This window comes from Centruroides sculpturatus, unplaced genomic scaffold, assembly GCF_000671375.1.
Source record: "Centruroides sculpturatus isolate CEXI.00-Female unplaced genomic scaffold, Cexi_2.0 scaffold1242, whole genome shotgun sequence".
NCBI classification, from domain to species: Eukaryota; Metazoa; Arthropoda; class Arachnida; order Scorpiones; family Buthidae; genus Centruroides; species Centruroides sculpturatus.
This window is the reverse complement of record NW_019385481.1, coordinates 215,435-228,501: the sequence shown is the minus strand read 5'-3', so window position 1 is coordinate 228,501 and position 13,067 is coordinate 215,435. Positions and strand designations below refer to the sequence as shown.

The 13,067-nt window shown below is 32.4% G+C and overlaps 1 protein-coding gene across 2 annotated transcripts in view; it reads right to left on the bottom strand.

Annotated features, from left to right (window-relative positions):
- The window catches only part of LOC111639374 (zinc finger protein 708-like), a 25,887-nt gene extending 18,992 nt beyond the window's left edge, over window positions 1–6,895 (bottom strand). The window contains exons 1-3 of one of the 2 annotated variants that reach the window (XM_023385247.1): window positions 6,813–6,895; window positions 6,541–6,725; window positions 4,598–4,682 (exon numbers count right to left, since the gene is read on the bottom strand). In XM_023385247.1, the coding sequence (XP_023241015.1) occupies window positions 4,598–4,682; window positions 6,541–6,699 (244 nt within the window). In that variant the 5' untranslated portion in view covers window positions 6,700–6,725; window positions 6,813–6,895. Of the gene's footprint in view, window positions 1–4,597; window positions 4,683–6,540 lie in introns of both variants that reach the window. The other variant, XM_023385246.1, reaches the window with a different exon arrangement.
- Between the last annotated feature and the right edge of the window lie 6,172 nt (window positions 6,896–13,067).

Genomic DNA, 13,067 nt, shown 5'->3' with positions numbered 1-13,067 from the left:
TATTAATCAGAAGTGTTAAGTTCTGATTAATAAATAATCTTAATAGACAAAACAATTTAAGAAATAGATCAAGGAAGAAAACTATATGAAGAAAGGATTAAGTTTAAATACATTTTCCATTACATAACGGATTTTTTAGGTTCAACACACGCAATTAATTTTTCAAGTAATTCTCTCCACAAAGCGAATTGTCTTTTTCTTGTAAATTCGTTGTCGAATTTTCCGCTGTTCATTTTCTTATTATTTTCTATATATGTTACTAATATTTCTTTTTGTTCTTCGCTTATTTTTTAAAATAAAACATTCGAGGTTTTCATTTTGTTTCTGCGTACTATATTGCCACAAGACAACTTTTAACTGTAGCACGTGTAAACTAATTCGCGTTGATTTGTTTACAACTTGTTACAGTTAAGTTGATTGGTCGAATCATTATAGTCACAAACCCAGATGCATTGTAAATAATCCCATCATGCTTATCGACTAACGTAAACAAGTGAATATGACCTACTTCCGCTCGCCTTTCGAGTTCACTCGAAGGGTCTAACTCGAGACTACCGATTATGTGAGTCATACGAGTGAGTTCGATGACGTCAGTTCGAGTACAACACGAAAAACTCGAGACTAAGGGCCCTGAATGTAGAGCCGTGCCAAACTCGGTTACAGGACACCGTCATGGCATCGTGTCTACTATCTCACCTCAAATATGTTGTGTTAAATTTATTCTTTTAGATTTATATTATTCCCAATCACAGATATTTGTAACTAAAATATGAAAGATGAAAAAATAACGTTTGCTCAAATAAATATATTTATTTTAATACTGTAATAAACCAATTAAAAAAAACAAAAAATAAAGTAACTTTAGTATAGACTATTTATTACAGTATTTTATTACAGTATTATTAATAATTTTAATTATATATTCGATTTGAACTAAACATTACTGACATTGCAAAATTGTAATTAATAGTTTAATAACATTTTTTTATCTTGATAAAATTTTCACAAATTATTCATTATTTGCCAAAAATGCTTAATTAAAGTCTTGACATCTTTCTTCAGAAATAACATACGCAATACATTTATTTCCCTTTATACTAAAGACTTTGTGTTCATATTGTTAAGTATCTTTAATACACATCATACTTAGAATTATAATAAAAATAAAAACTCCGTATTGTTTCATATCTTGTAGAGAAGAAGGTGGTATTATGGAATTCCATTTTCATTATTGTCAATTGTAAACAAGGTATCATAACTACACCCACATTTTTTTGTGCGAAAAGTACTGGTAAGTATTGAACTAAATGTTCCTAATTGTATTTTTCGGTAGTGTAACTATAAGTATGGTTTTTGAAGGCTTTTGTACAAAAAGTCAGAAAGTACGCTTAGAAAAAACCGGGTGGTAATATGGAAACTTAATGTATGTTTTCAAAAAATGCTATAATGCATTCAAAAACAAATAGGAAAGTACAAAGAATGTTAAATAATTACAAAATTATTTACTCCAATATATTTTATCGAAAAAATTCTTTTATAATAGAAAAATATGACCTCCATCAACAATATATACTCCAGCAGTTCTTTTTCGATATTCTCAGGAAGAATTGGCTTTGTACCTAGTGTCTTTTTCACAAATTGCTCTGCACGGATGTCTGCTTGCAAAGAGAGTTCGAAGAAGTTGGGTTCCATATTAAAAGCACCAATGGGGTCTGTATTTCACGCATCGCCATCTCGAATTAACTTATGTCTGTCGAGACTAAACTTTAAAAAAACGTGATCATCACACATATTAATATGTATAGTACCCCTAAGTCTCTGGAACGGAATGCATGTATCAGTGAACCCACAACTACATGATTTATATTTTAGAAATAATTAAATTCACTTATCATTAAAAACTTTCGAATTTTGAAAAACGCAAATTTGATGATTTACTACGGATAACCGTTTAACTGAAGTGAAACGGATTTTTCCCTTGCTATGGATGTCTGCCTAGTTCAGTTCAGCCACAATCCGCTAAAGTTCGCCTTTATTATCAGTTCGAAATGGAGTGATTCCATAATACCCGCAGTGTTCCATAATACCACCTTTTCCTGTAATACATTTATTATATTAATACAAATAAAATAAATAATAAAATCTAAAAAAACTTCTTTTGAACGAATTCAATTATTCGTTGGAATTCGTTTATTTTGGATTTATTGTATTTGGATTACCCGAAAGGAGAAATAATTAAAATATTTATTAATTTCTAAAATGTATACTATATATGCCACTATTTAGTTTCCTTCTTTATTATTTACACTTTTTACTAAGTAAACCAACCTTTTCCATCGGTGTTGAATTTCCATTTACTCCCTTCTGAATCGGCATTCTCATATCATACACTACTAAAACGCAGTTAAAAACGCAAACGTATTAATTACACTGTTCAATGTGAACTTTCGAATGTTCTTCTAGTGTGTTTTTGGTCTTAAATAACTTTTTACAAATATTGCATTCAAACATATTTTCATGTTTAATAATACAATGTCTGGCTAAGGCAGTTTTATATGTGTAACATTTTTTACATATGTCACAAACATACTTTTTTTTATCGCTATGAATCACTTCATGCTGTTTCAAAGAATGTTTTGTCTTAAAATATTTCTTACAAACCTCACAATAATAGTTACGTTCATCAGTATGAGTTTCGCTATGCATTTTTAGTATGTATTTCCATTTAAAACTCTTATTATAAATATCGCATTTGAAAGGACGGTCTTCACTATGGGTTTTTTGATGGCTTTTTACTTGTTCTTTCCATTTAAAACTCATATTACAAATATCGCATTTGNAAAAAGTAACGATAGCAAAGATTAAGATTATTAGATTATAGCCGATCTTACTTTAGAGGGGAGAACTTAATTAAAATTAAAACGCAAGATAAACGAAAAAAATCCGCTTTTAAAATAGTACACAAGAAGGGATTTTACGAAAAATAGTACTAAGAAGGGATTTGTCGAAATTTCCCCGCGGGAGAAATTTCGACAAATCCCTTCTTAGTGTACACTTTCGTGACGTATCCTAAGTGTGTACCAAATTTCAACTTTTAACTCCTAACCGTTGGGCTCTGCGCTTATTATTATTATTATCAACCCTTCTCGATTATAGGATAGAGTGGATAGGGGTAAGATGCCTAAAGGATTGTGATAAGAGAACAAGTATAATTGCATAAAATTAATTTTCGAATATCTTTATCCAAATTAAATTTATTGCATAGTTAGTACAAAAATCTTTATAGTAAGTGTAACAGCACAGTATAAGTATTGTTAAGTTTCCTCCTGTTTGAACGTGCTCTACAGCTAGCTGAAAGCTATCTTCAGTCCAGGAACGTTTTTGAGAAGTCCTTATATAATTTCTATGCATGTCTTGTAATAAAACGAGAAAACAAAAAATAAAAAAAATAGGCATGTTATCGCAAGAAAAATGTGGCATCTTTCCCATTTGTCGGTGTAGTATGCCTAGTAGATTCGTGTGTTCTAGGATGTCAGATGGGGATCGGCGGTACCTGAAAATGAAAACATTAGAACCTTAACTACATCACACATTAATTGTTTTTCGCAATTTTTAATAAATTCTATTTTAACTTTTAGTTTTAAAATTAATCTGAAAACAGTTCCCAACAGGAAACTTCGTTCTTATCTTGTTTTTATTCTTCTCAAATGTAGAAAATTACGGTAACGGTAGCCAACTTTAGTTTTCCGCACTCAATATTGGCCGAACGATACAAACATATGACAGTATCTAACGTCACCGTTTAAAAATAACAAAAATTAGGCATTTTTTCCCGATTACCGTCTTAGCCAGAATCACTATACATAAAATTAGTACTTTAAAAACTTAGGGCCTGTGAAAATTAACAATACATTCCAGTCTGAGCACCCATTAATGGAGAACCCACTGATTTCAAAATATCACAGACATATACAGTATCGATAAAAACAATAAAATAAACACAAACAGACTTTTCGCTATTTATTTAAAAATATCGAATTTAATCCCATAATTGAGTTGTAATTTGAAAAAATTGAGACACCGATCAACTGTGTACGAAGATTTGGCAGAGATCGAAAGTCACGTTATTTCAATTAAAATCTTTTCTCCCGAAAAATGTTAATAAATAACCGGCACAACTCTATTGCCAAATAAAAAGTATAATGTACAGAAACAAGCCACTACTAATTTGAAATAAAGAAAGTATATTTTAAATTAAATACATTAAAAATGTGATTAAAATTTGCAGCCCGGCATTGTGACGATGCCATTAATTAATAATTGCTCGTTTCATTGAAATCAAAAACATCTAAATTTAAATTTTCTCTGTTGTAAGATTCTGATCAATTGAATTGAAAACTTTAAATGTGTCAACTAAATTAATTGTTATTGATAATATTAAATTCTATTAAAATCCTTATTCACGGTACACGACGTATTCGCAACGTTTTTCAAAATGTTATCATTTTCATTTATATGAATATAAAGTTATCTATTACCTATTATTCTTATCAGTAGAAAGATACTTTAATTGTATTAAAAGCATTAAGCCTCTTACCTCTTTCGACTTTATAACCAGAATGACTCCAAATAGTGGATAAGTTTGTGTTGCTTGTGGAAATTTGTTTTCCGTTAATGTTTATCTGAAATAATAAAAGAATATCTTATATAATTAGACATATTAATCTTTATAAAAAAACAAATGAAAAACTTATTTAAACTAGAGCATAAAAATAGGCTTACTAAATAATTTTTTTTAAAAAATATGGCCTACTAACGCCTTTTCTTTTAATAGTAGTGCCTGCCATCTATTTAACACGTTTCAAAGGAAAATTTTGACTTCAAACAACGTGAATTCCGGTTTTGAGCAGAGGTTCGGTACGTATACAGTTTATCGGAGCCTCCTGCCGAATTAAATAAATTTGATACTATATGAATACGTAAATAATTGTTAAAAATCGGACTGCAATTTGAAAATAGACTTAAATATTCCCACTTTATTTAAAGTGTAAGACTGTTTGACAGTCCTTTCTTAATTTCGACAACTTACAAGTTAGTTAGATAGGCGAAAGCCGAGACCAGATATGGAAAACTTAGAGGTACGAGGCCCCGATACAAGAATTTCCGATGAAAATCGGATGTGACGTTATTTATATTCAGAAAGTTTCCTCTGAAAGAAGTTAGATACGTAAACGTCACGACTCTATTACTAACAGGAAAAGTATAATGTAAACGGTCAAGCCACCACTAATATCAAATGAAGAGCATTTATTTTAAATTAAATAAAATATAATGAAAAATTTCAGCCCGGAATTGTGATGATGTCACAATAAATATCTGCTCGTTGATTGTCTTCCGTTTTTTACAATTAGAATAAGTTCAAACTTCTCTTACTTTCGGGTCCTGTAATGCGTATAACAAGCGAAAGTATAAAAATCGTGTCAAATTTGACCATCAGCTTATGGAAACCTCCACGTTTAAGTCTTCCTCAACCCAAAAAATGTTTAAAAGTATGAGGATTTTACTTGTGATTACAAATTACAATATTTGAAAAATACTATTTATCCCAATATGCCTATTCCTAATGGAAGCGCCGTATTGTCGAATACCGGACAGCTTCCACGAAGAAAGTATTTGAATAGCGTAAAGCATCTAGATTAAAGGCATGCGCGCATAGCACCAACCTCGCCGTTTAGCTGGTGCATGCTACACACCAAAATGTCGTATAACGCTTCTAATGATTTTATCCAGATCCGGCACATATTCCCTATCATCAAATGTCACTGCACGCTAGTTCATGTGACCACCCTCTACCTATCCATACTCTTGACCTTTTACAACTAAATTTTAATAGCATCAATGCCCCTTATATACAAACTACCAGGCGAAATTTCGTTCCTTTATCTTCATTCCGTCTTGACATATTAGGCGAAATAGACGTCAAAACACACACACACACATATATAAATATACATATATACACACGAAAGCAGCCAGTTTGGTCTTTTTTTACTTTTTTCGGTTCAAAAAGACTCAACACGTGGAGATTTGCAAAAAAGTCGCAAGGTCAAATCTGACAGGATTGCATTACTTGTTATGAAGATATAACGAGCAACAAAGTAAAACGTACTGTACAGTACAATTGTGCAAAACGTCACTTCATACAATATGAACAGGTAATTACCAGTTAACTATAACGTATACACAACAATATAAAAAATTTTAAAGACAGTCGGACCACAAAATTCCGTCAGTAAAAAACAGGTTAACCTTTTTAAAACGAACACCGTAGCCAAAACGTCAAATTTCATAGTAAAGAACCGAAATCGAAATCGAAAATAACGTAGTTGAGTTTAAAGCTCGTGGGGTCATTATTTATATAAATATACTATTTAAATATATATATATTTCTATTTCCCACTTTATATTTTAGCATTTCAGTTGTCTTTCTCGTCGTTAAAGCAACACTGCGATCTTACAAAAAAAGTATTTTTCACTCACCTCTAAGGGTTCCGATTTAATTGTTTTATAACACTTCACATCTGTGTTAAATTCTTTCTTGAAATTCTTTAAATCAACTTCAAAATTTTCTCCATTTCGTTCGATTGTAAAGTCCGAATATTTCGTTTCTAACTCTTTTTTTATCTTCATTTTCTCCATTAACGATATTCTGGTATGTCAGAAGTCTGTATTCAATCAAATAGTTAACTAATTAATAAATGTTCATTCGAAATTTAGAGTAAACAATAAGAAAAGACGAGGAAACTCATTACTATCGTTCCGGTCGTAGTAGTAAACAACAGGTGCACGTTCAGGGTCGACGGGAAAAACTAGAGTGTGACACGTGTCGAGAACACGTGTCACTTTGCCGCTACAATATCACTTGTTATATGGCTAATAGTGTTGTTCTTAAAATACACCTATAAACGTTTATAGTAAGAAACTAAAAATGAAATATTTAATCATATCCTTAAAACCTAGAAGCTTTCCGGTTTACATTATACTAGGTACAGGAACCTATGTAGATTTTTCGGGGCCTAGGGTTTATTGAATTACAACAGGGTCCCGTTTTTGTTAAAATTATAATTTTTAAATTGGGAATTAAAATTTATTTTTTAATAACATCAAAATTAAAGTTGATATATATATACGTATATATATATGAAATGTTAATAAAGATATATTAAACTTTATGATAATAATTTAATTTTTGTGCGCCCTAGACATTCGGGAGCTCAGAACTTGTAGTATAATTATAATATATAATAATATATAATGTAGTATAATTAGTATAATTAAGCAGATAATTCAATGCAAAATTAATATTACGAGAGGATACAGAGTTCATAATTTACTTTTAACAAAAGTTTGTTATATTTGTTCGATATTTTCTCTTATTTTTGTAAAACGATATCAAAGGAAAAACTTCCTTTTGTGTTAATGTACACCAACGCTTTGTAACTTATTTTTCCTTGTGTGAGACTTGGGAATATTTTTAGGAAAAACTTTTCTATGAAATTCACACTTTGCGTTCTTACCGTACATTGTTCTCCAAATCTATAAATCATTAAACGCATTGTTCCTTTACACCCGTTTTAAAAGAGTTAAGAAAAAGATTATCAGCGAGTCCAGTGACCCCCTTCCTTTGCCTAAGGTCATTGTCCAATACTCTGCCTCCCGTGCCCCCTGTCGCCCACTTGTTATTTTTCGTTTTCCTAGATTCGGTTTGGTTTGTTTGAGTTTTGGCAACTCAACAAATGGGCCATCTGCCTAGGAGGATGCGTTCCGGGAGTTCTTTTAAAGGAAACTGTCCCCTATTTAGACGTTACAGACGTGGAGAAAATCCGGAAAACTCCACGTGGGCAGCCGTCCTAGCGAGGCACTAACCCACGACCGAACTCCTAGTATTTAGGGTCATTAAGTCCGCTATGGCGCGTTTCCATCAGCCAATAGCAGTTCGTCTGGTAGTTACGTAAGAAAATAATAACACGTGGTGTTTTAAAGGGTAAACTGGTTTTAAAATTGCTTTTGGTGAAGTAAATGGGTCTTGTAACACACTTGTCATCTCTGCATCCGCCGCCACCAACCACATATGATCAGTATCTAGGTTTTTCCTGATGCGCAATTAACTTACTGCCCCTAAAAGACAGCTTTTTACAGACGAATGACATTAGAATAAAGAAAATATAATACATTTAATACAAATTCTAGAAAAATAATGATATATAATTTAATTCAAAGGAAAACCCGAACGAATGTTAGTCGAAATAGTATTCTTGACAGATCTTGATCGAGGAATATGCGTATTTTGTACACCAGTTCTTCCTCGATACAAGAAAATATCTCTCATCCAAAATAAAGCGAGCCGTACGAAATAAAATTTGTAAACACGTAGATAACGGAGGTGTCGGTATCGTTCGCCATCTTTAATACTGTACGCATGCGCCGAAATGTAATTAGGTTGCCGCTTGTGTGGTTGTGCTGCCACGTGGTGAAAATGCGTTTGCGTCACCGCTTTTTGTTGCCGCGCCACATGAGTGCATCTACCCTAATGGCGACTCCATTAACTCTCCACTCAGTCGACCTTAAATCATCGAAATTTAATAGCATCAATCCCCTAAATGAAAAGAGAAAACCTAGAAAAGGATTGACGATGTAACAACGTGTTTGCCAGACGAGTGATAAAAACGAGGTGGTTTCTAGAAACAATATTTGTTTATCATACATCACGTGAGTTTTCGTAGCTACAAACTATGACGTGAGTTGGTGACGTGTTACTTTCACAACCTCTTGAATTCTATTAAGTTTGAGTGTACACCCCTTGTTTAATGCTACAACGCGAACAATAGCAATGAATTTACTTGCCTGCTTTTGTTAGGGCTCTTTCATATTATGGCCAACTGGTCTGACATAACAAGCGTCTAGAGCACTGCTCTAAATTATGGCGAACAGAGCAGTCGGTCGACAGACAAGTCGTTCCAGTTCGACAGATTTAAAAAATTCAATAATTTGTAATCGGTCGGAGCAGTCGGTCACATTGTTAAATAGGTCTTACTCGCCGTGAATTTATTGTGAATATTTATTAATTTATATCGATTGATGACACTCTATTCAAGTAAAAGAAGTAAGTGTTTTCTATTATATAAATTTTATTTATTAATTTATCTTTTCAGGCAAATATAAGTTCAAACTCGACGGTTTTAAAACCTATTGAAAACAGATTGTTGACATACGAGAATATTGTAAACTGAGGAAATGACGATAAAAGTAGAACCAGGAAGAAATATTCAGAATTCATATTCAGTGGAGGTGATGAAAAGTTCTAAGTTCTTTTAAAGAATTGCACACAGATAAAAGAATATTGTACAAGAATTAAATCAGAACATAGAAATGTACAGGTGAGTAAAATGTACTTTTGTATACGACTCCAGTGTTGATTTAAAAGCGTCATTTGCAAACTTTGTACGTTTACATTACTGCTTGGAAGCAGTAATATATTTTTTTTATCCGTATGCAATTCTTTAAAAGAACTTAGAATTTCTCATTACCTCCACTGAATGTGAATTCTGAATATTTTCGTTTTGGTTTTACTTTCATCTTCATTTCCTCAGTTCAGAATATTCTCGTATGTCAACAATATCTTTTAAATAAGGTTTTAAGGTTTTAAAACTGTCGACTTTGAATTTATATTTGCATGATTAGATAAACAAATAAACAAAATCTATATAACAGGAAACACTTACTTCTTTTACTTGAATAGAGTGTCATCAATCGATATCAATTAATAAATATTCACAATAAATTTACGGCTAGTAAGGCCTATTTCACACTTTGGCTGCTCCAATCCATTTACAAATATTTAACTTTTTAAATCTGTCGGTCTGGAACGACCTTCTATCGACCGACTGCGTTGTTCTCCGTATTGGCATAATTTAGCTTGTGGAGTCGGACCAGTCGGCCATAATATGAAAGAGCCCTAATAAAGGCAGGCAAGTAAACTCATTGCTATTGTTCGCGTTGTAACAGTAAAAGGTGTGCATACTCGAAGTATGATAAACAAATATTGTTCCTAGAACCAAGGCCATCGTTATTCAAGTCTGCTTGTGAGTGTTATGACGTCACAGTACTGATCATTTCCTTAACCGATCTTCAAAGCGTTAATGATCATTTAAGTTAAACCTCAAAACATCACCTCAAACTCCTAGTTATAAAATATTGAATTATTTATCTATTAAAATTACATTTCTTCACTCAAAAGTTTCCAAAATACAAAATATTTGAATAAATTCTTTGTAAATTATTCTCCCATTTTATTCGTATGATATAGAACACAAAAAGTCCATTTCGATTCGTTCTTATTAACTATTTAATCGTATTTTTGTGATTTGTAATTAAAATAAGTTCAGCTCTGGCTTACAGTAAATATGACATTTAGGAGCTGTCCATAAATTACCTCCGCATTTTTTCCACATTTCTTCTTTCCCTACCACCATTGTTCCAGTTTGTCCAAGTTTCTCTAACTCCCTCTCCTGTCTTCGAACGTCCACTAAACTCTACCATTTTTAAAAGCCTTCATAACTTTACGAATGATAGATACAATAAGTAGAAACAAAACATACAAGAAATTTTAAAATAAATATAATAAAATGCATAAACCATATAAAATTTAATGAAATAAGCGAACGTCTACTAAATATCAACCGCATCCTTCCCCTTCAGTTCCTGAACGGAAATGTCTGAAGTCAACACTTTACGTGGGGCCCCCTAATTCAAATTTGCCTTGATCCCATGAACTTAAAACGAGCCACTGTTTATTTGTCTGTTTTAACGATTCCAATAACGATTCAATTGTATTATTTATAATTATTTATAGTATAGTAATTAATAACGATTTTACTCGTTATTAGCAATTGTATTTTTTTTTTCTTTTTATAAAACTCATCCCAACCCTTAAAATTACGCTTCTTGCCATTTTATAATGTTTAAAAATATATAAAAGTTTTAAATAATATATGATAACAGTTGGCGTCATTAAAATTTTTCATATTGCTGGGAAAGTTGTGCAACTCGTTGCTGGTTTATCCTAATATCGAATTTTTCTTTCGAATGAAGTTAGAGAGCGGGTGTGTGTTTATATAATAGATTAAATTTAATATACTTGTTAATGTTTTCACAATTACTTTTTAAATCGACGATATTTCCCTTCGTTTTTGAATTTCTTCCCCTTTTTTTCGTCTACGTGCGTCGGAGGTTTAAGAATTTTGGCGACTACACTGGCAACAAGTATTACCAGGGAGAATTCAGGGAACTGTCCTGTTACAGGATGATTTCATTTTTAAGCGCAGAACTCCTCCAATTACAACTGTCAAAACAAAATATCCACTCTTCCGACATGTTACACAAGTTGGAGTGATTAGCACAGAGCAGTTGGCGCTATTCCCATGTGGGTGACGAGTAAATCTACAAAATAAGCAAGTAGAGGGCAGGGGGAATGGAGGTTGTTGGAATTGGTGGGTATAACTTCACACTGATTGGCGCGAATTCTTACGCTAGAACAATCGAATCTGAAGGAACTAGTCTTATCATATTTTAACAGAAAAGGAAGTTTCTCCTGCAATTTCGTATCTTTACAAATAGAATATCGAACAAATTATTAATTGTAACTCTTTTTTCCTCTACATAACTATTAAAAATTATTTTAATGTTGTTTCTCACAAAAGATAACCAAATTTAAATTTATTTTCATTTTTTTCTTAGTAATTTAATTCATTTATTTTATAAATTTACCTGCTTTAAATTAGGTGCGTTTTAAAAATTATACTATTAATTAATAATTAACCATATAACACGTGATTTTATAGCTGCAAAGTATCACGTGTGCTGGTGACATGTAACCACTGGAGTTTCTTCCGTTAACCTTGAGGGTGCACCCCTTGATGAAATCACTGAACACTGTTGATTGTGGGTTCGTGCCTGGTGTTTTCGGTTTTATTCACGTTTCTAATACCAAAATACATGCCAGTTTCCCTTATGAAGCACTCCTGGGATGATCCCCCTTTAGCAGATTGCCCACATGTCGCATTGCCGTATACAACGTAAACCAAACCGAAAAGAAAAATAAATAATTTACAATACATGTAAGAAATAATTTAGTTTTAAGGCAATTTTCTAGTACACAACATATTTATGATATACATAATTATTTTAATGTATAACAATTTTTTGGTCTTATTTCTATATTCTTTAGCCTGTCAAGAACGAATTCTCCATTCCCGACAAAAATTCTAATAGAAATGAACCGAACGTACTGTACAGTACAAAGTAAGTAACACGTTACAAGTTTATTTGTTAAATGTTCGTTTTAAGATCAGAATTTTACATATAATATTAACGCTTCCCGCCATTTATAATTTCGGTGGAGCCATGGTCGATTTTTAACCACAACAATTTAATAGTATCAATATCTTTAATAAGTAAATCTCCCTGAAAACTTGGATATGTCTAGATTCGATCCCGGGTCCCTCAAGGCCGTAGATTACAACCTCGACCACTCGGCCATCCGGCCCATATACTGTATTAAGGATTTTAAAATCACGTGATAAGTTTAAACCAACCAGGGGCCTTAGTCTCGAGTTTTTCGTGTTACAACTCCCAACGTGTTGAAGGTGTCACGTGGTACCATCTCACACACTGACGTCAAATTGGTAGTCTCGAGTTCTAACTCACGTGCTTTCCCATCTCACCATGCGAGTTGCTACTCACGTTGAGTCGAGCATGTGAGATCGCTACACGAAAGTAAAAATGGCTGACGGATACGCAATTCTTATCGCTATCGAAGAGTTAGAAAGAGCCGAAAGACGTTGTTTGAGAAGGCAACGAATTTTTCGACCACGAGTAGATGACATTTCTTTTCGTGTCAAGTCAATACTAATAAAAAAAACTTTAATTCATAATTGATAAATGTATACAGCAAATTTTTCTAAAAATAAAAAGAAGTATCTAATTCATCGAAAAAGAGTATTAAAATG